General features: G+C 39.1%; 1 protein-coding gene across 3 annotated transcripts in view; it reads right to left on the bottom strand.

Annotated features, from left to right (window-relative positions):
* The window catches only part of Sox6 (SRY-box 6), a 545,917-nt gene that overhangs the window by 156,516 nt on the left and 362,247 nt on the right, over positions 1-27,154 (bottom strand). For all 3 annotated transcript variants that reach the window (XM_028778215.1, XM_028778216.1, XM_028778214.1), the window contains exon 6: positions 24,677-24,745. In XM_028778215.1, coding sequence (XP_028634048.1) covers positions 24,677-24,745 — 69 coding nt within the window. The remainder of the gene's footprint in view (positions 1-24,676; positions 24,746-27,154) is intronic.

Genomic DNA, 27,154 nt, shown 5'->3' with positions numbered 1-27,154 from the left:
GTGTGTGTGTGTGTGTGTGTGTATTTTAGAAATGGTCAAAATATGAAATAAATGCATCATAGGAGAAAGCTAATACCCACAGTCCTCAGAGGACTCGATGACAAAGTCATATCTACCAATAACATCAGAGAAATGAAAACACTCCATTCAGAGAACAACACCCTCATCAAACAAGCTATCAGAGCTGCTGAAGCTGGCCAGAATTCTGACATAAGTTCCTCATCTGGAATCAGTGCAGGTCATCAGTGACTGGTGCCTGAGTTAGAACTTACTCTGGTCCAAAGAATGAAAGTCACTTCAGATGAGAAAGAGTAACTTCATTAAATGTTAACAACATCAGAGGGATTCGTGGTGCTCATGTTTCTTGTCATATCCATCCTTTTATATCTCAACATTTTCCTTCAGGTCTCCAAAACTGTTATGTGAAGGAATTGCTACTCATTAAGGAAAAGACATGTTTCCTGTTTTTGAATTTTTTGATTTGGCCTCACAGGATCAAAAGCTAATTCAATAGAAAAACTATTAGGTGATGTGAACTTGTGAACTGATAGAAAAAAAAATGAGCACAAAAGACTGTTATACAGCACTCTGAGTAATATAAGACTCTAAACTATAAACCCATGGATTTTAGTAACCAAAGGAACTATACACACAACTGTGGAATCTTTTAAATTTTTGACCAAGTGGAATTTTAGGTTAAATTTAAAATGTAATAAAGTTTGTAACATATATAGTTACTATTAAATAGTCTCCTTTCTACTGACTTTTATTGGCATACAGAACAATCAGACTTTTGATAAGTCTGTTTCTACCTATAAAACCCTAGTTAATGCAACAGAACTTTGGGCTGGGTGAAACTTCATAACCAAATGTGCAAAAGTGGCAGGGTTAGGGATCAGGTACTGAGAAGTGGGTTAAGCCTCTTATGCACAGGGTTTTGTTTGGGGTTTCTCATAGAGTAAAGGTGAAGACTATGCAAAAGAATTACCTTACAAGGAAGGAGTGCAGGGCTCAACTACCCTGGCCAGACCTGACAAAACTGACTTTCATAATTCTAGTGGATGTGGTCAGGCTGCAGTGGATGAGTTCTCTCTAAAACCAGAAAGATAAGACAAAATGTGGGATATGGGTACTGACTTAATAAAGAACCACATCTGAAAGCTGAGTAGAAGGGTACAAGGCAGAGGGAAAAGGGAACTACCATTGGGACTTAAATTGTCTTCCAATAGGCAGAAAGCTCTGGACTTATCATCTGTCTGTTGTCTAGACAAAAATATGCCTGAACTTCAGATTTATATCCATCTTTTCCTGTGGAAGCTCCCAGGAAAGAGCAGGGTCAGAGCTATACAGCTTGACAGAACTGAGGCAGGGTCTGTATATCTGGTGGACTTGAGTCTGTTAGTGGTCCCCCTGTGCTGAGCACTGAGCTTTTTTAGGGGGTGATCTAGATACTACTTGCTTAATTTCCACCACAATCACTTTCTTTAAACACTGGTTTGAGCCATTGTACAAAGTGTGGTAAATTGCTTAACAGAGATAGATGATGTGGCTACTTTTTAGAAATCAATGTCATAAGAATAATCTTTATGTTAAAGTAGGTTGGTGCACAGACTATTGCAAGATACTGAAGAGGTACTGTTCAGAAAAATCATGGACTGAGGATAAAATTAAATAAAGAATGTTTCATTTTGTTAGGCTAGGCTTTATTCGAATTTCTAAATTGTCCTTTTCCTGGAGTCTACAAAAGTAGCAGAGTAGGCCCAAGGGGCTAATTATTATTTCTGGCTGTGAATAACTTTAACATATTTTAAGTTAGTGAATGTTTGGAACTAGGCTCTCTTAATTTTTTTTATTATTAAATACAAATTCTTACCAAAGCATCAAGAAGTATTCAAACTCCTGGTGCTACACTAATTATTCTGGCTCCTCAGGTAGTGCCAAACAGCTTTAGTTTAATAACCAATTAGTTTGCTGTTCTCTTCAATATTTCCCCCATCACATGCTGGTAAGCCAAATCTCAATGACGAAAATGCTTTAAGCCATTTGTCAGTTTGCATTGGTACACACAGATTTTAACCAGCCAATATGATTTCCCTGGATCGGAATTTGGTTCATATGAAGCACTGAGTTGGCTCCTACACTACCCAACCTGTACCTTTAACATGCATGTTAGCATTACTGTGTATTTTTATAATGATAAACATAAGAATGATTTTAAATAGTAGCTAGTTATCTAAATTAAAATGCTTTATCAATTTTATTTTTATTATTGGCCATGAAAGTTCAATGGCTGCACACTGATGTGTCTTTTTAGAAAGGAAAGCAGTAGGAGTAAAATGATAAAACACAAGCACATGTGTACTCCACACAGATTCTTTTTTTTTTTTTTTTTTTTTTGTTTTTTTCGAGACAGGGTTTCTCTGTATAGCCCGGGCTGTCCTGGAACTCACTCTGTAGACCAGGCTGGCCTCGAACTCAGAAATCCGCCTGCCTCTGCCTCCCGAGTGCTGGGATTAAAGGCGTGCGCCAGCACCGCCCGGCTTTTTTAACAGCTCTATTTTTTTATTTTTTTGGTTTTTTTTTTGAGACAGGGTTTCTCTGTGTAGCCCTGGCTGTCCTGGAACTCACTCTGTAGACCAGGCTGGTCTCGAACTCAGAAATCCGCCTGCCTCTGCCTCCCAACTGCTGGGATTAAAGGTGTGCGCCATCACTGCCTGGCTCCACACAGATTCTTTAAGAAGGCACAAGATGAGGGAAATTCTGAAAAAAGGGAAAGCAGACCAAAGAGAAAATAGAATGTTGGGTTCATGCAGAACCACAAAATTCCCACCACATAAGAGCTGCTAGGCGGACAGCAAACATGCTCACACTAGTCATAAAGTCAGATCGCTACCTGTAGCACTCATGTATGCAGGATTCTCATTCTTCCTCCCTGACCCTCCGAGTGCCATAACATCTGGCACCCACTTAAAATATTACCTTCAGCCTGCTCCATGTTCTCACTGGCCACAATTAGTATTTTTCTCTGGGATTCACTGTTTGACTATGCCAACCTCTGGCAGGGGCTATGCTGAGACCTACTCTATCAGACTGTGGCTACCCACTATCTTGTCCCTCATCCCCCTCTTGGCACTAAGACAATAAATTAATAGGTTTTTCTGATTTCTTCCCTGTACCTCATCTGATGCAAATATTCTGTATAATTATATGTGCTGGACCCTCTACTCAGACCCTCTACTTTATACTTATAACTCAAATTCCTTATTAGTAAATTTAGCTTTAAATTCACTATGATGGAGATTAACTATGTTAAACTAAAAAACTGAGAATTTCCCATTTTTACATGGACATTCATACTTATAGTTTCAACTAACTACATCCTGTATTCTTCAAAACAGGAGGGATTGGGTTCAGGATTTTACTAAGATAGCCATGTAGCCTGGATGTATTGTCTCTCTACAGGGCCTCAGAGTCCTACATTCTCATCCTCTTTTGATATTTTGGGGGATATAATGTGTGCTTTTTCACATTTCTTACATAATTGAAAAGCCATCTCCATCAGCTTTGGCCTGAGTCCACAATGATTGGTTTGGCCAGGGTCGGTGTTTCAAAAAATCATTTTTGTTGTGACAAGTCATTGAGAATAGAAAGAGTAAAACTAAACAAAAAATAACAGAATAGAATACAAAAGAATAGAACAGAGAAGAGTAGAATAGAATACAGGAGAATGGAATAAAGAGAGGAGAGGAGAAGAAAGGAGAGGAGAGGAGAGGAGAGAAGAGGAGAGGAGAGGAGAGGAGAGGAGAGGAGAGGAGAGGAGAGGAGAGGAGAGGAGAACACAGACAAATAGAAGAATAGAATAGAGTGGAAAGAAAGGAAGGGAATGCAACAGAATAGAACAGAGAAAAATGAGAGAAACTGAGATTTTCATAAAATGAGTGAAGAAAATAAGTGTTTGAGAATAAGAACAAGAAGATAAAAATGAAGAGTAAAGAATCAGAGAAGGCGATGTGGAATGCCAGCAGGAAGACTAGAAGGAAAAGGTGGGAAGTGGAAATAGAAGAGAAGAGGATCTGAAAGGAAAAGAAAGGAACCAAACACAAACAATCCAAGAAGAAAAGACAAAGAGGAGTCCACCTGGGAAGGGAGTGTCATTTAACAGAACCTCAGCCTCTGTCACACACATGCACAAACCGGCATGAGGCCAGTAGCATCGAAAGTGAGTGAACCAGGCTACTTTCCATCCAGGTCCCTCTAAGCCACAATAATCTCAGACCTTGTATATTCTGATTGTATCTTCCATAAAAGAAAAAATTTAATGAGTAGGGCCAGAATTGGAAAGAACCATGATGCAAAGATTACTAATGACAGAGCATGTGATCTCAGTCTTACAAAACTATTGTTCAGTGAAAACCAGCTAAACCACACATTCATTGGCCAGTGTCTCGGAAAAAGAATAATCCAACAGAGAAAGAGACTTTCTACATATACTTTGAAGATATAGTCTCATGTTGAAAACTTTGTCTCTTAAAGACAGCGGAAAATATGGCTAGAGACATACTCAGCAGCTGACCGCTTGCTGATCTTCCAGGGCACCTGAGTTTGGTTCCCAGGATTCATATTATCTTTTCTTTTTATCATAATTTACTTACAACTATGGGGTTTCTTATAGTTGATTACAAAACAGTATAATGGTGTTTTAAAATCTACTTATGGAGGAATAATTTTTGGTGTATTTTCTTGGGAATTCTAATTGTTCCACTTCCAGTGATAACCTCTAAGCCACAAAGAGCTACTTCGCATCTCTGGGATGCCCTGGATGCTGCATTTTAATGCACCTAAGAGTCCATCAAAACAGATGACTACAGTTATTTCTATTGCACTAACTGTAGACTCTTTCATCCATACTACTATCAAATTTACATTAATAACCAGTTTATCCACAAATACTTGACATACTAGACAGACTAGCCATAATAGACAGACTTCACCCTGATAAGGTAAGTGCCTACAGAATTCAACAAATTCTCCTCATTCATGGAGCTAAATATTTTAGTGTAATTCTTTTCATGCATGTGCTTTTCAATATTTGCTTCAACAACTAATTGATGTACAAAAGAAGAAAAATGAGTAATTTTGTGTGTCTTCCACTAAAACAGTTGAAGACTACACCTGTCCAACCATATTCACCAAGTGTTCACCATGCACCAGCTAGGCATGTTCAGACTACAAAAATGCATTTTCCTTGTCTTCAAGTGGACACTTATCTTGTAGGAGGATAAGACATGCACAAGTAGCTAAAGTTCTGTGCACATAATAAGTGGTATGAAAAGTCTCAAAGGGTGTGGAAAGTCAGAAGAGAAAGAGCTGTGAGGACAGGTACCAGTCACAGGTGAACAGTCAGGGCTTCATTAAGCCAGGTCTTAATGCATCTCCAAGGCTTTTGGAGGTAAACAGGACTGGGAGAACATGGACAGATGTCTTATTTCCTTTATATTGTTCCTGTGATAAGACAAGACTAAGGCAACTTATAGAAGAGTTTATTTGGGGCTTATGATTTTAGAGAGTGGGTCAATGACCATCATGACTGGGAGCATCGCAGCAGGCCAACAGGCATAGTGCTGGAACTTATATTTTGAGACACAACCACTAGGTAGAGATGTAGGCTTTTGAAACCTAAGCTCATCCCCGGTCACACACCTCCTCCAACAAAGCTATACCTCCTAGCCCTTCTCAAACATGGCTACCAACTGGAGACTTATATATTCAAATATATAAGCCTCTGGGGGAACCATTCTTACTCAAACCACTGCAATATAAAAACTATGTGATAGGTGGCTTGCACATGGGAAAGTACAAGCATGTTCGAAGGTTGTACATGGGCAGACTTATTAGCACTGTAAAAAAAAAAAACATAACGGAAGCTATAAGATAGTGTGCCATGTAGAGAGCCATGACCTCAGGCTCAGACCTCTGAACTCTGAAGACCATGACATACTGACATACTTTACCCTCACAGTCCCAACGTCTCCTTTGAATTCTGATTTGTAGATCTTCTGGCCTGCTCAGCACAACTACCTGATGTTATACCACTACTTCAATCTCTCATCTCCATACTTAGACCCAGAGGCTCTGCTCTCCGTCCCATTGCCGATCCTTGTTGCCTGCTCTCACCAGTTCCCAGTGAGCTACACGAATCAGTGGCAGCTCCATTTCACCACTTGCTTAGGTCCAAATAACCCCTTAGGTAAGGTGACCTCTGTCTCAGCCCCCATTCTATCTGCATCTCTGTTTTCATCTTCTCACAGTGTATTTAGTCAGTGTCACTGTTGCTATATCTCTGGTCAAAGCAGTCAGCAGGTTTTGCTAGAACTTTCTCAATGTTTCCCTGTGTTCACTCTTGACTCCTTCACAACATTCCAAATCTAAATCAGGCCAGAATAAGTTTGTTAAAACCCTAGACAGCGTTCGCATCCTTCTTTCCAATGGCTGCCTATCTCACAAACACACCACAGTTCCTCTTGTCTGCCAGCTACACTGGCTCCCTCATACTCCTTGCCTGCAGCTGACTTAGTTGCCTTATGAGCTCTGCATATGTTTTTCCCTCATCCTAAAAATGGCTTCCTCCAAATCCATAAGTCTCTCTCAAAGAGTCTCTGTGAAGATACCTTTTTTGATCAGTGCTTGCTCATCTTGTTTATAATTCCTTTTCCCCAATCCTCCTCCAGCCCCTGTCTATACTAGCATGCTGTGTTACTCATCTCATGCACTCTCTGCCTGTCCCAGCTGCCATGGAAACTTAACAGGGCAGAAGGTACTACATATCATCACATCCTCAAGACTAGAAGGATATCGGAAGGGTAAAAATAGGATAAAAACTGCTAAGTCATTCAAAATCATAAGCTAGAGGGCCTCATTAGGGATATCTAAGCAGAAGAGAAACAAAGAAATGATTGCTTTGGAGTGTATATACAGAGTGAAGTAGAGACAGAGACCATCAGGTGGGGAAGCAGTTTAAGCAGGTTTCAGCAATTTGTTGATGACATGCAGCCAGAGTCCTGTTGATAACAATAGATTGAAAACCAGATAGGCTAGACCAGGGACATTTGAGGTGAACTGAACTAGAATTGGCAATTCTATGATGTGCCTGTAAAAGTGAGTAATACAGATGACATGAGAATGCAATGGTGTTGTTGTACAGAAGAATGGGAAACTTAAGACTGGAGTGGGCCTACAGAAGGATACTGACTGTTAACTTGGGATATCCTCCTGAATAAAAGTGGGGAACAAGCTTAACCTAATTGATAAATGTTAATAAGAGTGCTGGATTTATGACTCAAACACTCTGATGTATTTCACCATCTTGTGCATTCCAGATCTAGAGCAAACGTGGCTCAGTCAGTTTAAATGGTTGCACTATTTTACTTCTAGAACATTCTTCATGATGGAGACCATAGTGCCTCTGGGTATTAAACAAGGTATCTAAGGAAAAGCACTCAGGAGAAACAGCTTCTACTTTTTTTCTTCCCCAAGTCAAAGTCAATATTCTCACCCTCATACTAGAGCTATCACCCCATTTCCTTCAGAGTCACCCGTACTCTAGATGAAATGGTTATGGGGTGAAGTTGTGTTCTTCATACCTGCTAACGATGCATCACAAAGGCCACTACACTAGCTAAATGCCATCAAATAAGTTGTCTGTCTGCTGTCCATCTCTACAACTGTAATGAATAGTTGCCACTTTTCTATTATGTAATTTAAAGTCTACCATGTACAGCAGATACTGTTCCATGAAATGAGCAAGAGGTCTCTGAGTTTGTGCCAGGATACTGTATATGAAGATTTCCTGATTTTTATGTTAAATATCTTAAATATAGATCTGACAGTATTTGGAAGAAACTTTTAATCACATCTACTGTAAATATTTTGTAATTTATTTCGTATTATAAAGCCATACTTTATTCTTGAGACCAAAGTTCAGAGTTAAAAGAGATCTCTATTTACAGATAACCCTTTATAATAACCCAAAGAACTGGTGTTTCTTGCTTTAAGAACATATAAAACCAATTATTAATCAGAAGATGGTCACTTCTTGTAATTAGCCCTATCTTTATAATTTCCTACATTCCTATGCAGACACATTTAAATGGGCACTGGTAGGTAGTATCTGCTGCAAAGTACTGAACCTGAAAAGAACACTTATCAGGGATAAAGATCAGTCGTCAAAATACAAGAGGAAGAGTGAACGAGGCCCTTCCTCCATGTTCTTTCCATTCTGCTGAGGCATATGTAGCCTTCATCTGTTCTTGCAGAAGCCGTTTGTGCCCATTGTACAGCTAGCTGATATGCAAGCAGAGGAACATAATACTGCTCTAATGAAGTAAACATGGGCTAGTGTGGAGTCCTAATGAAGACAAGAACAGTGCAAAGGGAATGCACATGTGACTTCCCACCTGCACCCTTTACAATGTGGATTGCATGGAGACAAATGAAAGATTCAAAGCCTGAAACTCCTACAGAAAACTTTGCCATAAGGACCCCCTCCACATTTGAGGCCAGTGCTGTCAAAAGAAAGGTTCACAATGTTTCCAGGGGTGCTGCTTAGTAAATAGTTGAAATTCCTTCCACTTGAGACAGAAATCCCAAGTATACTGGCCTCTCCCTTCCCCCTCTATCAAGTTAATATTCCATGATATACACCAGAACTGCTAAGGGGAACACCTCTCTTCAAACAGCAGAGATCAGCAAATGGCTATTTCACAGAGAATAAAAATATACCCTCGTAGTTTAAAAAAAAAAAAACCAACAACCATGTGGCAGAGCCATGTTAATAGACCTGGAGTCGTGTAAGCTATAAGACAGTGGCTACGCAGAGAGAGCAATTAGCCTTTAGCATCCTCTTTCTTCAAGAATGCGTCCTCCTGTGTTAGTTCTTTTGAACAGCTCCAGCCCTGGCTGCCTTTGTTGGGCTTGGAAATTGTTCACATATGAGAGGAATTAAGCCCTCATTTAACAGAGGCACATGCCTGTCAAGACCAGAGGAACAAAGACTAGTCCCTGGGGTCTGTTCAGCTCCCAGAGGCTGCCACTCATTCTGTTAGCAATGCTAACCCTTTACAGAATGTGCATAAAACCCAATAAATCATTTCATCTACTCTGCTTAATGCGTAAGAGCCTGACCAGTTTTTGGTGTTTTCCTTGTACAACTTCACAGCTAGTTTGGGAAAAAAAAAAGGTTCCTATTGTTTGTTTTCAAAATGTAATGAGACTCTTTTTTTTTTTTGTAATGTGAATGTCCTAAACACTATCCACATAAGTAAAGAGGCGGTGTCTCCTCAGATTTCTTCGCACAGATCTTTCCCACGTGGACAGTTAATCTTAGCTCACTCATTCTGTAAACGCCAATGCCTCTCACAGCTGGGTTTAAGCCCAGCTACAGGAGCCATTCCTGGCAACACTAAAATGGAGAGGCCTAGAACACCACAGAATTGCCATCCTATTCAAATTCAATGCCTCACCCCTCTGGATACAGGGCAAGGCATTCTCTCAAGGCAGAGCACACAAGGACTGCTTACTGCAGCCTCTTTCCATTAGGAAAGTGCAACAGCTTTCTTAGAAGCCCAAACAAATACCTTCCTGTATCCTTATTTCCCAGGAAGAAAAGATACTGATGTAGCGATCTTCAGAGTGTTGCTTCTCACCCCACCCCACTTACTCCTTTACTTGATGATAAGGCTGTGGAGAAAGAGCACCAACCATGCTTTAAGAGTCTTCAGTTTACCTAAACCAGTGACAGGACAAGCTGGAATGAAATGAATATGTGTTCATAATTATTAAAATGACTACTACATTTAAAAGTAAATTGCTCATTTCACCTGACTGTGCTGCATGGAGGGAGAGCAAACATGCCTAGGGTCTGCTACAGTGGTGTTACTATTCCCAGAAAATGCTGGAATTGCTGGGCTGCCAGCTTCAATCCTTAAGATGCCCTGAACTCAGGAGTCATAAGAAACTGGAAGCACAAAGGACTGTCCCCTAAGCGGCAGAGGGAGAAAAGCAGGCCTGGACCTGATAAGTAAAACCAGATCTAGCCAGTGGATATCTGACAAAGCCCTACAATTAATGGGGACCATAAACAAACCATGGGAGCAGCATGGCAGTAGTTTCCCAAGAATCTGCGTTATTCCTATTTACTTAGGTAGCTGTCAGTTGTACAATGGACACAAATGCCTTATGCAAGAGCAGATAAACTCTACACATGCCTCAGCAGAAAGGAAAGAATGAAATGGTAGTACATTAGAGCCCTTCTCATTCGTGATACTGGATCCTCCCCAGATGGTTTATCCATTTTCAAATAACAAATTGTTTTCATGTTTAAACCACAATCACATCCTGCAGGCCTCGGCACAGGCAGATATCAGAATGTGGTGCAGGAACAAAATTAAATAACCCTTGAAAAAATACAACAAAGTTTATTTATAAAAAAATGACATTAAGGTAAACTGTCTAATAAGAACTTAGATTTGCTTAAATAGAACATTATATGGTTCTGTTTTAGATTCATCCCTAAAGCCCTGAAATATATTAGAATTTTAGTGAGTAATTACTCTATTTACTTCAAACAAAATGGGAGGAAATCAGAAAACCATATTAAGCACTACCACACATCAGAAATGAAATTCTCTCATATTTTCATCATACGACCCAATAAATAAATTGTAGTTGGAAAATTCATTGGTACCAGAAGATGAAACATAACTAGCTACAAATGAAGAAATGGCCGTAAGGATTCATATCCAAGTTATCTACACAGGAAACCTACTTCCAGGATGCATGTCAGGAAATTTCCCCTTCACTGATTGGCTGACCCTACTCTCCTGGGTTAGACAAAGGTCCAATCATTTAACATCCCTTTCCAAATGAAAACGCAACTGGGGGTGGGGACAACAGAGACTGAGAACTGCTCTGTACACTCTGTATGCTGCTGACGTAACACTTCAGTGGGATGTGTTGTAATTTCCTGCAATTAATACCTTGGAAAGCTATGAATTTTTCCCCAAAATTGTAATATTTTACTTGTAACACTAAAATTAAGTTTGAGTCACCATTTCCATTATGGATCCCTAGTGCCAGAAATTTGTCATTAACTGCAAGATGTGTTTGCTGTTCCCTGAAAGCAAGCCTTTATAGTCCTCTTCCTAAATAAAATGCTCTAAAAGTCCCTACAGCCAGCATCTAGGTGGCAAGCATTGCAATCCATTGCAGTGTCCCATGGAGGCATCCCACAATTCCAAGCTCTTCCATGGTTTACAACAGCATTCTCCTCTGAACATGACCAGTGGTATGGTCAACTTGGCATTTGTTCTCAAACTTTACTTGTAAGAATTCCCACACCCTCTCTTTTTACTCTAAGCCCCATGTCTATCCTTTTACCCAGAATCAAAGCTTCTCAGAATTTCAGGGGCATGGTTTAGAACCCTTGCTTTAAACACAAGAAAGCAGAATTATCTAAAGGACATGCAGGGGGAACAAGGCAAAGACCAAACATAGATGTGTTGAATCCCAGTCTGGCCAGCCTTTTGTCCTGAGCACATCTTTCTTCTCTGCCTGATTCTATTTTGTCTTCATTTGGGTATTAATGTCCTCCACTGAGATGGGAATACCTTCTACAGAGAGCAGGTCAGTTACCTTCACAAATCCTCCTCTCTAGGCTTGAGAATCATAGCCTCCCGGAGTCAAGAAGAATATTAAAGTGTGGAATTAATCCATTGTCCCAGGCAAAGTTAGGAGAATTAGTCAGAAACAGGGGCAGGTATCAGTAAAAGCAGGCTTTAAACCCTGGGGAAAAGTTGACCTACAAATATTTGCAAGTCATTTGGAGGCTTGGTTGTTTTGAACCGGAAGTTCTGTGGAAGCAGCCATCAATAGCAGATGGTTGCCCAATCCCAAGAATTATAGATGACATATGATGAAGGCAGACACAAGATGCAAAGATTGACAACCAGTCTTTTCTGAAAGAGGAATAACGATATTAACCAGGCAATGCTGTGCTCTGTTCTAGTCTCTTTTGAGGCTTATTTTTAATGTAACCTTATAAGAGCTTGCTGTGTTTGCATTATTGCATTCTGGGTTTCTGTCCGTGTAATGTTATACTACAAACATTATCCTGAATCACTAAAAACTACTTCAGTGTTATTTTTAATAGTCAATGACAGACTGCCACATGAAAATAAATTTAACTTAACACAAAAGATCTTTCACTGTACATTTAAATTTTAACTAACTTTTTAAATTATAAAAGCACTTAGAAAAAAGTTAATCCTAAACTTAAAAAAAGGGACAACTTAATTTTAAGTCTACTATTCAAACACATTTGCTTTAATGACTGTATACAGAGGACATCACAAATCAGAGTCTCTAGTCAGGGATTCATCTCATTGGGAAGGAACAATGTGATCAATATGAATGTCAAGTCTGAGTCACAGATTACCTTCTCTATAGATTACCAGATCTGAACTCTTTCCTGCAAGAGATCACCTAGGGCTTAGGAGTTCCAAGGATATCCCTCATCCTAAACTGGGGTCTATGTGAGGCCTCTCGGAACCCAGTGAATCTAACATTCCAATCAGAATTAAGTCAGAAAATCTCTTCAGAAACACAGCTGTGGTGTGGATTCTGAGCTGGGGAGTGTTGGTTTCTACCTTGGCACTGCAGCTAGTCAGCATGGAGCTGGAATTTCTAAAGTGGTAAAGAAAATGCAGGTTCCATCACTATGGTGCAGAGCTGAGCAATGTGATCCTCTAAAGGCTAACCTGTAGAAGCCAGTAACCCATCCTACTGGAGTATTATTGCCACACACAAATCCCAGGTCAGCAAATGGCATCTCCACCCTACCTTGCCTTCCATGACAGACAGGCACACACAGAGCACACAAATAATTCAATGGAATACTATACATTTTCCCCTTTTCTCAAGCCACCATTAATCATCGCAAAATAACGGGAATTTTTTGTTCCTGGGCACTGGTGCCCTGATAACTGCCATTACACTCGTCTATTCTCTCAAGCCCCAGATCCCAGCCTATAAACTGTTAGAAGCTTATGGTCTGCAGTAAAGTGCAAGTCAGGAGAAGGAAGGGCTGACACACTCAGGATGAAAAAGAAGGCATCCTTCCTTAACAAATACCTTCACTGTCAGCTGGAGGGATCTGCCTCTCTTGGAAGTTCCCAGGTTCCAATTACGTCCTCTGGCTCCATTCAGGTATATTAATCTCACAGTGCCCTACATTTATCTGATTCTTAAACAGTTAAAAACAACTTCTGCCAAATCCAGTTTCAGAAACACCAAAATAGTGGTAATAGTATATAAGAAATGTTTTGTTCATTTGAGACACTTTTCTGAAGTAACTAACATTTTTTTAAAAAAATGACATCAGTTTTAAACCTTTTTCCCCTAAAATAAATGTATATTCATACATATATATCAATAAATATATAAAGAAGATATATACATATGCACATGTGTGTGTGTGTGTGTGTGTGTGTGTGTGTGTGTGTGTGTACATGAGGCAATTCCAGCATAGAATGCCTGGCCTGCTCCCCACCAGCCTTTACAGCAGCAGTCAGGCCAGCCTACTGCCAGCCTCCTACACCACACTAATCTCAGCTACTGAAGACAGTCATCCTTAGAGAAAGTCCTTTCACTGAAATACACAGGGAATAAAAGTCAAGCCTATCACCTGACTGAAGATGGACTCTACCCTCATTCTGATTTGGGAACTATTACAGTTTCCTCCTTGAAGGATGCAGTTTTACATTTTCCTAATGGACAGGGTGGTGGGAGAAATGGATGCAGCATCTAGCAGGAGACATTACACATTTTGTATCATTTATTTTCTTTTACTTTGAATAGGTAAAAAAAATATTGGACTCTGACCCTAATAACTTTGAGTGGGAATTACTATATGTGAATTAAAAATGGTTTTGTCAGGACATCCCTCAGCATTCAGAAGATATTCCCTTGGAGCCATCAAGTGCCACATACTATATCAATTTTTATTCCCATCTCTCAAGCCTGGCATGCATACTGTTTAACTTCTTAAATTCTAAGTGTAGACATAACTCACAAGGGCCAGGCAAGTACTTGACTTACGGGCGATGGCACATGCAAGATTTATATCAACAACTTTGTCAGACAAAGTCTTCTGTGTTAGTGCAGCCACACTGCACAACTTCATCTGTGTTTTAAAAAGCTATAAAATAAATTGGAAAGGTTTGTTCACTGACCTGCTAATTTCTCAAGCACCATCGATCTAATATCAAGGCCTGCTTTAGCGTGAGAGCACGGAATTGGACCCTGGTTTCCCAGAATAAAATGCCTCGCTCCCTTCTGCACCATCTCCAGGCAGCATTGTCTAAGTCTTAGCTGACCATTCCTACATGCCTGAAAGGCCTTACTCCCTGACAATGGAAACAGTCCTCCTGTGGCAGCTAGAGGAAATAGTTGCTTCTTCTTTGCCTGTAGTTATTGTGGAGATAATAATTGATTACAGCATTGCACAAAGACTATCTTCTAACCGCATCACCAATTTGTGGGTTCTGAACACATATGTGTGTGTCCACATAGACTCACACATGTGCACTTACAAAATATGTGCCCACCTGCTTCCCCTTAGGATCTCTGAAATTATTCCTGTACCCTATCACCCAGGAGAAGTACTAATGATAGTGCAGCAGCAGAGGCTAGGCATGGGCTTACTTGGGGCCTTTTACAATTATCTCTAATCTCAAAACTACTGTAAGGTACCATAATCATCCATTTTTAGGGATTAGGAAACGAAGGCTCAGAGATCTAAGGCAACTTGTCTGGAAGCTAGTAAATGGTAAAACAGACTACAAAGCTAATCACTGACTGGACTAGAATCTACATCCTGGTTCATTCCTCTCCAAGCCTGTGCTCTACCAACACCTGTGTTCTACCATCCTAAGCATGAGTGCAGATTGCTTGGTTTATATACAGGAATCTAGTTTCCAGTGTCCCTAGATTCATACATTCCTCATGGATGTTAAAATGTAGTCAGTTTTGCAACTTTAAAACACTTTAAGAAAACAACAGGTTATGAGTTAGGGGGTGGGGTGCAGTACAGTTGTTAAAGTTCTTGCCTAGCATAAACAAAGCCCCAGGTTGATCTGCAGAACCAAACAAGCAAGTCATGGTGACTTATACCTATAATCCCAGCACTCAGGGGATTATAGCAAGAGGATCAGAGCTTCACTGTCATTCTCAACTACACTGAGAGTTCTAGGGCATCCTGAGTGAGACCCCCCCCCACTTCACAATTAATTAATTAAACAAACAGAAGTTTGGATGCGTATATGTGTGACTTTAGTATTGTAGTGTACAAGCATATGTGACTACAGCTGCATGTACATGTATATGAAGGCCAGAGGAGGCTTTGTGACTTACTCTGATGAAACAGGGTCTCTCACTGAACCTGGAACTTAGCTGGTGACCAGAAAGTCTCAAAACTCCTCCAGTCATGTTTCAGTCATGAATGTGACCATACCCAGCTTTTAATGTAAGTGCTGGGATTCAAACTCAGATCTTTATGCTTGTTCAACAAGCACTGTTACCTGCTAAGCCATTTACCCACCCAATAAGAATGTCAGGGTAGGGGATAGTTTATGTTGTTGGTTAAAAAATACTGTTTAGAATAATAATAAAAGCCATGTGATCTCTGAAAATTCACTTTCAAAGTGTCTTGTCTCTTTTTATAAGGCCATATTTCATTTTTAAATGTACTATCTCCTAAAAACACACACCTGATATCATCACTTTCTTGTGCACCCTATATACCCCTACAGAAACTAAAAGTCAAACTATTGGAAACACTAGCCACAGTTATCTGCTTCAGATACAGTCTGTTTAAAGTTTCTAGGAAGTTAAGTGTCTGTGACCAAAGATGAAAGTATATTTTAATTAGTCATTTAGTTTTTAGGCTATATCTCAACTCTCTGAACTATTGAAAGTATGAATGAATAAATTGATGGATAGATGGATAGATGATGGACCAATGGATGGATAAGTGACTGGATAGACAGATGGATGAGTGGAAGGGTAGGTGGATAGGAGAGTGGATGGATGGTTGGATAGATAGATGGACAGACAGCCAATCTTAACAACCTAGAATTAACATGTAGGTATGTAATCTATATTATCATGTTAAGGTCAACATTTCTCAGTTCTTATTACCCACTACAATTATACACAAATAAACTTTTAGCTCTGACCATACTAGGACTGTAGCCTAACTAATTAAATAATTACATCAGAATACTTCACATGAGTATTAGATGCCAGTACTTTTTAAAGTCTTCCACATACTAACAAGGTAGAAATAATGTTGAGGTTCAAAAACATGCAACTGTGTCAATCAATGCTCATTTTCATTAACCAAAAAATGTTTTAAAAAATATTTTTAACATGAAGAAAGTTAATTGACCCTCAGGATAGACACAAACTACTTTAAAGTCTCCAGAAAGTTATACGGACTAGAAAGTTTATATGCAAATAGCAAAAGAATTCTCAACCTTAAATATATCTCAAACTATGTTACAAAAGGTTCCAGTCCATTCTTTTTACCTCTTAGTTGAAGTAAACTGAGTCCATGGGAATTGCTCAACTTTTTCCATTTACTAATAAAGAATGTGTACTATCCTGATATGACCATGCACCTCTATACTCCAGCAGTCAAGAGGTGGAGGCAGGCCAAGTACTTAGAATTCTAATGTAAGAGTGATCCAGGTCTTTTATTTCACAGACCAGTAAAATTTAATGAATGAATGAATGAATGAGCAAGCATAGACCTACATGTAGTTCATAGCATTTATCAAATAAAACTACTTGAAAAGGAAGCAGGTAACATCTATGATGACTATTGCTCTCCAAAAAGAAAGGACATTTTCAATTCCTAAAAGGTGAAATGTAAGGAGTGTTGCTTTAATGTTTGGCTCTGTGACCAACTTGTGCAGCCATCTCCTTCCCTGGTAGTGAGTGAGGAGCTTGAGGCAGCCTAGGTTATGCAGTGGAGGATGGCATGTACCATCTCTTCCTGCAGTGCTTTCTCAAGAATTTTCCCAAACTCATCAACAACAACTTTCAAATTGATCCAAATGCAGGTGCTCAACCACTATTTGCTTAAAGTTTTTATTTTTACTAAAGTTTTTTTTCTCTCTCAAATATGTTTATTTCATAAAAAACATTTTGTCACTGTCTACAAAACAAAACAAAAATGACTCATCAGTAGAAAATTACCATAACCTTGCAAAATAGTGGGTTTGAAACGAGGTACCTGCAGGGCTACATTAGGGCTGCTCCCAGAAGACAAAGGTTATTAAAAGAAAGTTCAGTGCCAGGCATGAGATATCTCCTTAGAAGTTATTAGTCAGGAATGGTCTCCAGGCACTCAAAACAACACAGCCTATCATTCTTGGTTGTCTGCCATAACTAAACAGTGGGGCCCTGGTGCTGAAGACAGCACACAGCTTAGTCACAGAGGGCAGAGAAATATATATTGAAATGAGCAGAAAACTATGTCCCTGCTGGCTAGCTTCCATTAATTCCACTGTGCAGGCTCTTGGAAAAGCTACCAATGATCTGACCTAGCACTGTACCCTGCATGCTACAGTACTTATCTGCCAAGCAAGATGTATTGATAGAGAAATGGTAGCATGACTGTATGGGGTAATAAACTTCTTTCTGATTGATTCTGAGGCTGTTATTATAAACCTGGTCAAAAGTCCTTGACAAGAAAGGCCACTGGACCTAGAGAGAGAGTATAGTGTTCTTTTGGTATGTGGTCATGTTGTCAAAATGCCTTCCAGGTATTTATTTATATCCATATATTTTTGCTGCTCTCAACGGTGATCAGAGAAGCTTCTTTTTACAGTGGGAAGTCTCTCATAACCAGTCAAAGTATTAAATATTGGAGACTAAGTCCCCAGATTAAACAAAGTATTATTTTTTTAAAAAGGAAATGTAAGTATTTATCCTGGAAGAAAGTAAATAAGTAAATAATCTGAGGGAACATGTGGTGGCCTATGTTCTTAATGGGAGTACTTGGAAGCTGAGTCAGAACAATCACTGCAAGTTCAAGGCCAGTGTGGGCAATGCAGTGAGACATTATCTCAAAAAGAAGACAGTGATGAAAAACTATATGCATTCCATTATTGTCATATTAGAAACCCCTCTCTCTGACACACACATATGAAAGAGAGGCAAGGGGAGGAAGGAATGAGATTCACTAAAGACTTATACAAAACTGAATCTTCAATGCAAAGAAGACCAAGAAACCAACAGAGTTATTTTCTCCTTATAAGACTGAGTCACTGCCATGTGATATCACCAGGATCATCTTACACACTGGGCAGCTTCATGCCCTGCCTAGGAGAAGAGAAAACTTTCTACCACTTTAATCCCAAACAAGGAGCAGACTCTCTGGCTTCCATGAATTTTCAGAATCTCTGATTTAGGAAGCTTGGGATAGGATCTGAGAAATGAACAGGTCTGAGAAGCTGGAGGACTGTAGAGAGTACCAGGGTAGAAGAGGGGAGGTTCACACACAGGAAAACTACAGACTTACAATCTCCAGCTTCCCTTTGCCTAGCATCTTTACACAAGGCCATGTTAGGAAAGCAGGAAACTAGAAGATTAAGTCTTCAGAGCATCATATGGGATCTTGTCTACACTTTTCTTATTCTAGACATATTCCAAACTAAGCAATCTAGAGTGATTAATGTGTAGTTTTAAACCACAGTAAGGGTTTGACATTTTAGCTTTTATGACCCTTGCAATTCATAAATTACAGCAGCTTTACCTATTCTTTATAATCTAGAAACTTCATTATTAAAATGTTTGAAGCAGGCTATACAGCATCTATCATTACTTTAAAAGCTAATTACATTACAGAAAAGAAATAATTAGATTTGCATTTTTATCTTGGTTTTAAACTTCGAAAGAAGATCACCACAGCTTGCCTGTGGGCAACTGAAAACAGCATGCAGCAGAGAAATAGAGAGGAGAGAGGGTCTGTTTTTCTTGGCTAATTCATGATTGAAGATAGAATTACAAGATATTTTAAGGGCTTGCTGAAGCTGGGGGCTAATCCTAGACTTGTAAGCTTTGTTTATTTCATTGCGTGGCAAGAGTCTACCAGACACATGTACAATGCCAATAGAAGTATCAAATTGCTTTCGATGGATTTATTTGCTTCTTTCTGAGGCTTTTGGAAGGATATCCATTACCTGATCAATACCACACAGAACCAGACTATTTGCTAGAGCCAAAACAGGAGCAGTGTAATTACCTTTTGTTTCTCAACCCTAAATACAGTTAGAAAAGAGATGCAACCTAAGCTGGTCTGAGAGTGAAAGCCAGCTCTTGACTGTGCTCTGCTCTAGACATCTTGGAAAGACAATAAATGGAAGGTCCAGCTCTTAAATTAGAGGTCAATTAGATACTTAACGATGAAGCATATCTTCAAATATATATCTATTATTTTATGCTAGCAAAAAATTAATTAACCAGGTCAAGCAGGCCATGAAGGCTAATGTACAAAGTAATTATTTCTGATCTTTAGACAACTACTTCACATAAAAAGGTAGTCCTTTATTCTGCTCAGCAGATACCTGAAATGTCTGTAGTTAATCATTCTGAAGGGAGCCACAGGCAAAGCTTATCTGAAAAACAGGGGCCATCTCAAGCAGATCTGTTTGATTGCTTAAGGTGATTATTTTCTTGCTTGGAATATTTGTGTACCTCTATATCACATGGCAGCAAGAAGAACATACAGTTATTAGTGTTCTACCACACAAGTAATACAGACACACATGGCATATGCCAACAGCATATAAGGACGTATCACAACCAAAATAGAAAAATGCTACATATGAAAATATTCATATGCTCTTAAGAGTAAATCTTCCATTAAGCAAAATTGAAAAACAACTTTGGAGAAAGGTTAATAAACGATATGTTCTACAGCAGTTAATAGAGAGAGCTTTTAGCAAGACAGAGGCCCTGAAAAGAAGTAGCATGGCATTTGTTTCTGGATTTCTACAGATTGAGTTTCCAATCTAACATGTGTCTGAAGTGATAGAGAGGGGAGAGGAATACTGGATATTAAGCATAAAATTGATAATGATTCCAAGCTTCTCAAGTTTTACTCAAGAAGATGAGTATTTATGAACTGACAACATCAGCCCTTGTCCAGAAAGCCAAGTGCTTGAGGAAATCCCCAGCAGCCATTTCTTCCAGAAGAGTCTGTTCTTTAGTCAGTCTTAAAGACTAAGCCCTGGTATGAAAGACTTGGATCACTGGATATCTCCATACATTTCTGGAAAAGTAAATTTTTTTCACAAAGATATTTTAATGAGCTGGATTCTCTTACAAAAGCTAAGTTGCAGCCCTAAGATGCCATCATTAAATGTATTCCCAATGACAGGTTATAGGTGTCAGTATGGGATATTGTATTCATGAAGAATGGCATTTCTGATTCAAACCTATAATACAGTCAAATGAAAGTAGATGAAGGAATATATAAAAGAATAAGATCTAGATTTATAAACTATTTTCATCCAATATAGCCTTATCTTGACTAGTTGATTAAAATACTATAACAACTATTAAATACATTTTTTGAATCGGGTTCTGTATGTCAGTTCACATATCTCATGAATTAAATGCTTCAGAACACTGGCTGAGGTACTATACTGTAGCTGGTAGAGAAAGTCGGTTGAAATGACTGAAGCCATTATCTTCCTTTGGAATTACAGCATTAAGAAGAAACTTTGCTGAGAAAGAAGACCCACATTCTATCACCTCATTGTTTTAAGTCTGTACATCCCACAGTCTTGCTATCCAAGAATATCAATCATGCCTGACTTTTCTTGTGTACCATAGAGGAGATTCACTTAATATGTAACAACCTTGAGGGATCATCATTTTCCAAAGCACAAACAGGGATTTTAGTTCAACAGGCAAACAGCATCTGCTAATATTAAACAATGTTAATAATCCTTTTAATCATAATCTTGTTTGTTTAAGGTAAGCATTAGTTCACCAAAACCATTTTAAAAAAATCACAAAATCACTAATCATAATTTTTCAATTTCACTTACACAGTCTTAGAGATCCTTTTTAAAAATGTAGTTAGGATCCACCAAGGCAAAACTATGTAAAACAAAAAATGTTCAAAGAGGAAAAAATATAAAGGAAAAATTCTCTCAACTGCACATATAGGTTCTGAATGATTGCACATAAAATTCTCATCAGAACCTTTACAATACCATCTCAGTCACATCTCTCCCTAATTCCAATGAAAGATCATGGTTTTCATTCTGGGCAAATCATTGAGGTTTTCATTTGTTGCTCTTATAATAGATCCAGATGTGTTTGCGTGCAGTTGTTAAGAGAGTTTAGACATTTTCTCCTTTCTTCTAAAGCTTGCCAACTGAAAAACAAATGAGCATAGTGAACAAGAGTAACATCTTGACTGTAGCTACTTAATAACGGACAGCTGATTGTGAAGACAATTCTTGGTGAACATGTGTGCTAACAGGTTCTAGGACTCAAGATGTGAGAAGGGTACAAATGTTACACTTTCTCGAATTGTCTTTGCAGCCATCGGGCCCTTTAAGAAAAGTGTTAATCTGCTCTTTAATACTGAAGCTAGGGAGGTAGAACAGGCTTTCTCCGGGTTCAAGGCCAATCTGGTCTACATATTGAGACCTTGTCTCAGAAAAAAAAAAGTTAAGAGGCTAGATTTAATTTTTAATTATCTGGTTTGTTTGTTCTGTTTCAAATGGAAGAATTTTTCTTTGTGTAAAAAAAAAAAAGAATTGTTGAAACAACCTTTAATCTCACATTTTCCCTCTAAAAGTTAATTGAAATTAACCCAACTATAATCTTTCTTATAAATTAGACTATGTTTATAGATGGTGAGAAAATATCTTTAAAAATAAAGCTAACTTGTATACTATCCCAAAGAACTGATTAAAAGATTAAATATCAAGATTATGCTTTGTAAGAGTCAGAGATGAATAAATTTAGTGCAAGGAGTGTTTTCAGCATTTGAAAAATGCTTAGCGAGAGCGATATCCCCGGGTAAGAGCTGACAAGATGGGTCAGGATCCCAGGACAGAAGGAGCAGCAAGCACAAGCCTAACCACCCTCTCACTCTAAAAAGCACAGAATCTTGTTAGAAAGAAACTTAAATCCCTAAAACCAACCTAACAATGACATTGTACAGCTCTGCTGTTTTATAACTTGGATTTCTGAGTTCAAGTGCTGATTAGCTAAATTAAAAAATAAACAATGAAAAATGTGCCCAATAATTAGGCAGTTAAAATTATATTAGGAAACTTGAAAAGAGAGAAGCTTATCTTTATCTGTCAATGTCTCTTTGTCTGTCTTTGTCTGTGTCTCTGTGTCTGTCTGTGTCTTTGTCTCTCTCTGTGTCTCTGTCTCTCTCTGTCTCTGTCTCTCTGTCTCTCTCTCTGTCTCTCTCTCTCTCACTCTGTGTGTGTGTGTGTGTGTATTTGCGCACATATGCATGTGCCAGAGGGTACCCATGGGGAAGGCTGTATAGCATGTATGTACATACCTGTGGAGGCTAGAAGTCAACCTTGCATGCTATCTTGCCATCTGTCTTATTTTATTAAAACAAAGTCTCTCGTCAGCTTGGAGCTTACCACTGAGGCTAGTCTGGTTAGCCAGCAAGCCCCAGGAATGCATCTATCTCTGCTTCCCTAGTACTCGGTTCTGGGGTGGAACTCAGTCCTTCATGCTATGTGGCAAGCAAGCATTTTACCAACTGAGCAATCTTGCAAGGCCCTTCCCTATTTCCTCAAACTGAATATTTAAGTTAATATTTTAAGATTGTGTTCCACAGTTACTTAAAACACGTCAATTTCATGTTACAATGATAAAATCATATGTAATCAGTAACTATAATATTTCATAAAATACTATGAGCTAACTGCTATGTATTTGAGGTTTTCAGTAGCAGGGGAAGAAATCAATCAAGACTGTCAGTTGACACAAATAACATTGGCTGAGGAGCAGACTGTATTAGAAATATATAAACACATACTCTTATTAGAGTGTCCACATAGAGAACTAACTAATCATGTTATTTAACACCCCTGAGTTCTTGAAAAAGGAGCCAGAGAAACATGTAGGAAACCACAGACTAAAAATCTTAACCCCAGGAGAAGGAAATACACTTGGAAACTTTAATAAGGGCAGACAAGTGGACACCTGGATAGCTATGTAATTAAGAACCTCAGCATGAGACATGAAAGAGATATCAGAAAGAGAAATTATTCCCAGATTTAATTGTAAAGTCTGACCATCAAAAATGCAAAAGACATTCCATCTTGATTTCAAAATGTAGGTCTGAATACAAAATCAGAACACAACCAGAAAACACATTCCAGCTCAATCCTCCCAGTGAAGTTGCTGAAACAAAAAGCTAAATTGAGGAGAGGTACCTCTTCAGACACTGTTGGAATTGTCAATGTAGTCACGGTGCCCAGCACAGTTAGCAAAGATCTAAGTTAAAAATCACATTATTCAATACGGTAGAGCATTAGAGGAAGCTATGAGTTTATGCTATTGGTGCTTTTGGAAGTGCAAGAAGGCAGGGCATCAACCTCAAGAAAAGCACTCAGATTGCTCAGGAGATACTGACTCAGCGGTGGTGGTCTAGATCTCAACAAGTTAGAAAATATCCACAGCAAACAAGAGAAGATTTCTGTTGCTGGCTAAGCATAGCTCTGGGATCAGTGTTCTGAAGGTTAATCTAGACAACCAGTGCTTTATTCTGGCACTTCTAGAATTCATACTTAGTTTTCTATTCAGAAATAAAACCATTCTCCCTATCTATTTGAAACAGCTGTTAGTTGAGTTAATCAAGTGTCTCAAGGAACAACATAAATCAGACTGTCACCTTCCCTTTGTAGACCTGTAATGAACTGCACATTTTTATACTGTTGCTAGGAAAATTAATACATAAATAAATAAATAATGGCTTCTCTAAAGTAGGTTACAATTATTCAGAGGCATTTTTCTTGCTGTCTTAATTGTAAGCTTCTTGAAGACAGGCCACTGTTCACTGCTCTGTCTGCTTTCCCCTGTATACAGATATAGTGCCGTTAGTATTTGCTAAGAAAGAAATTAATTATTAACAGGCTTTTCTCAGATTCTTCTCAGAATTGACCCAATCAGTCCTTCCTAACAAGTAAATAAAAGTAATCTTCTTTCTGCAGCCCTATTGCATAATAAAACACAAAGAAGAAAGTGGCTTTTAGCAGTAAAAACAGCATCTGTACGCTGCCTTGGAAACCAAGAGGTTTCAGCCTGGTGGCATCAGGGTAAATAGAAAAAGGCAGGATTGAGGAGGGTGGGCAGGTGTACTCTGCTCACACATCACACCAGAGAAGGATGCTGTGACCACCACCTGGCTGTCCTTTCGGACAACAACTGTGTATAACATCGTCCTTGAATAACGGCCTTGTTGGCACTGTTGATAAGACGGTCATTTGCAATACTTTAAGTTCCATTTTGAAGGAGGAGTACATCTACAGATAGTCAGATGAGGGTAATAAAACACACTGACCTGGATCTGTTGCTGCAGGAGATTAATCTTGTGCTGCTGCTGTAGAAGTTGCTGCTGTTGTCTTGCGATCTATCAGAAATAAAGTTCCATTAGGTTAAAATGAAACACTTGCACCTTTGCCATTACCTCTGTGTCTCTCCTGCTACTTCCTGATGCTTTACTGCACCTCAGTGTGAAAGACTCTCTTTGGAAGGAGGCCATGGGACCAGAGAGGACAGGGGAAGAATCTGAGATAGTCGGGTGCCTCTGCTTTGTACAGAGGTGCAAATGACAGCCTTGTGTGCTAGCTGAGAGTTAGCTCCTCAGTCTGCACTGACTTGCTGGAGACCACAGACTTTAGAAACTATATACTTGCAGAATAAAACAGAAAAATACTGACCACATTTGTCTAATGAGGATAGTCTGGCTATAAAAAGTAAAATCTGCAAGTAAAAGGTTTCCTAATGTGCTGCAGGTCTATTTCTGTCATTCGGCCCTGGCAGACTTATAAATATTATCAAAAGAACGTAAAAGCATAGTAAACAGTGAAAAACTCCTTAGCTTTTTGGATGACACTCTGTGCTCTACAAAGCATTTGTAAGACAGACTGTGCTGTAATTTCAATTTACCCTTTGGGGTGACGCGCTTGTTCACAGTACAGGATTTGCATACAGGTGTTATAGTCCCTTTCTTTGCACAGCAATCAAACCCAGCATCTCAGGAGGTTATCTGGTCTGCAAAAAAGAAATCCTAGCCATAAAATACAAACCCTAGCAGAGTCTGCCTCCAAGTAGGACAAAAACCTTTCCTAAAATGGTGAAGCTTGCTACCTAGCTAGCTGGCCGTCAGCTCTCAGCTGCTCTCTCCTGCTCACTGCCCACTTCACAGTGGACTACAGCCTCAGGCTCTAAAGAGGTTTCTTCCAGAGTATGCACTGCAAAGCAGGGAAGCACTGATCCCAAGAGCTCGCAGGAGGACCTAGTTTCATAGTGCTGTGTGCTCAAGAGCTCCTCTTTCTACCTCTTTCCATAAGCCAGGATTCTAAAATGAACTACGGGAGTGAAACTGAGTGCCGATGACTCCAGTCTCTACCATGTTCGTCTTCCTGTCACCCTCCCTCACCTAGAACAGGAAAAATAGCCACTCATGTCATCCAGCATCAAAGGACAATAGTGGGAGACTTCCTGATGCTGTTCCATGGTTTCTGGACAACTGGCTCATACCGGAAGCACAATGTTGGGGTCTTTAAGTAACCCCAGTTTGAGAACTGGGATTATGTTTTCCCAGAGTTTAAAGTCTTTAAGAAAACAGAATTTAATCAGGTTAGGACAGCCTGCTTTGGCTGGTTGCCACTCAAATCAGAAGTGACCACTCACTTTGCAGCTCTAGGTATGGACGCTGGAACCTTTGAATATTTATTTCCCCTTAGCAAACTGGTGAAATACCACTAGGCATCTAATATTAATGGTCCCTCGTAAATGATAAAGTGCTGCCTAGAAATGCATCGGAAACACCACAGTGCAATTACCATCATCCACTCTACATACATGGGTTTGACACAGTGAAGTATGGTACATAAGCACCATGTGGCTCAAACTCTGAATTTTATTTGCCAATCGGTTGAGCTACATGCTCGCTTCATTGAGCATGACAACCTAGTTTTAAGTGTCATTTAATTTTCATTTTGAAATATAATTACAAAGTGTTCACTGTAAGATATCACTCGTCTGCAAATGTGTCAAGATTAATTTGTGCTAGCTTATTCACAAGTGTCAATAGTTAATTACTGTGTCATCTCTGGATGGCTAAATGACATTCTAACTTCTGATTTTTTACAGTGTTCCTTTATGTTATTTTCCATTAGGGGCTGAGTCCATATTCCTACATGTGGGCAAATACTCAAGCATATAAAATACCAGACGTCACAACTCATTAAAATCAACAGAGCATATACTGCTCTATATATCCCTGTAAAATACATTTAACTGAAAAGATAATTCCAGTAATAATGTCAGATTTCTAAAAACTGCACATTAATTTGGATCTGTCTCATCTAGGACGTGAGAGATTATGCTATAGGATCATTGTTATATTAATGTACTCTGGGAGACAAGAAAATCATTTGTAAAAGTGGTTCATTTTCTAAAAGACATACATTTAAACTCTGATATTTTTTCTTCGTTCTCATTTCTGAGTCAATCAAGTCCAGTTCTTTGAGGAGCCATGCACTAGTTTGCTCAATGCCTCACCTCACGCACACTACAGAGACTGTAGCTCACCATCCAAACCAACACTGCTTTCATAGGGATGAGGGATGGGATATTAATAATTATCTTGGAAAAACAACATAAGCCAAGCAGGGCTATTTGGGGAGGAACGAGCACTTTAAAGTTAGAGGAGAAAAAAAAAAATCACTGGGCCAGTGAGCTGCAAAATCCCGAAGTTTTTCTAGAAGAGAATCCCTTCCTCTCTAGAGGAGGGGAGTAAGGCTCCAGTTAG

This window comes from Grammomys surdaster, unplaced genomic scaffold (genome assembly GCF_004785775.1).
Source record: "Grammomys surdaster isolate TR1022 unplaced genomic scaffold, NIH_TR_1.0 330, whole genome shotgun sequence".
NCBI lineage: Eukaryota > Metazoa > Chordata > Mammalia > Rodentia > Muridae > Grammomys > Grammomys surdaster.
Note: the sequence above shows the minus strand (reverse complement) of the source record. Positions and strands in the feature narration are given on the sequence as shown.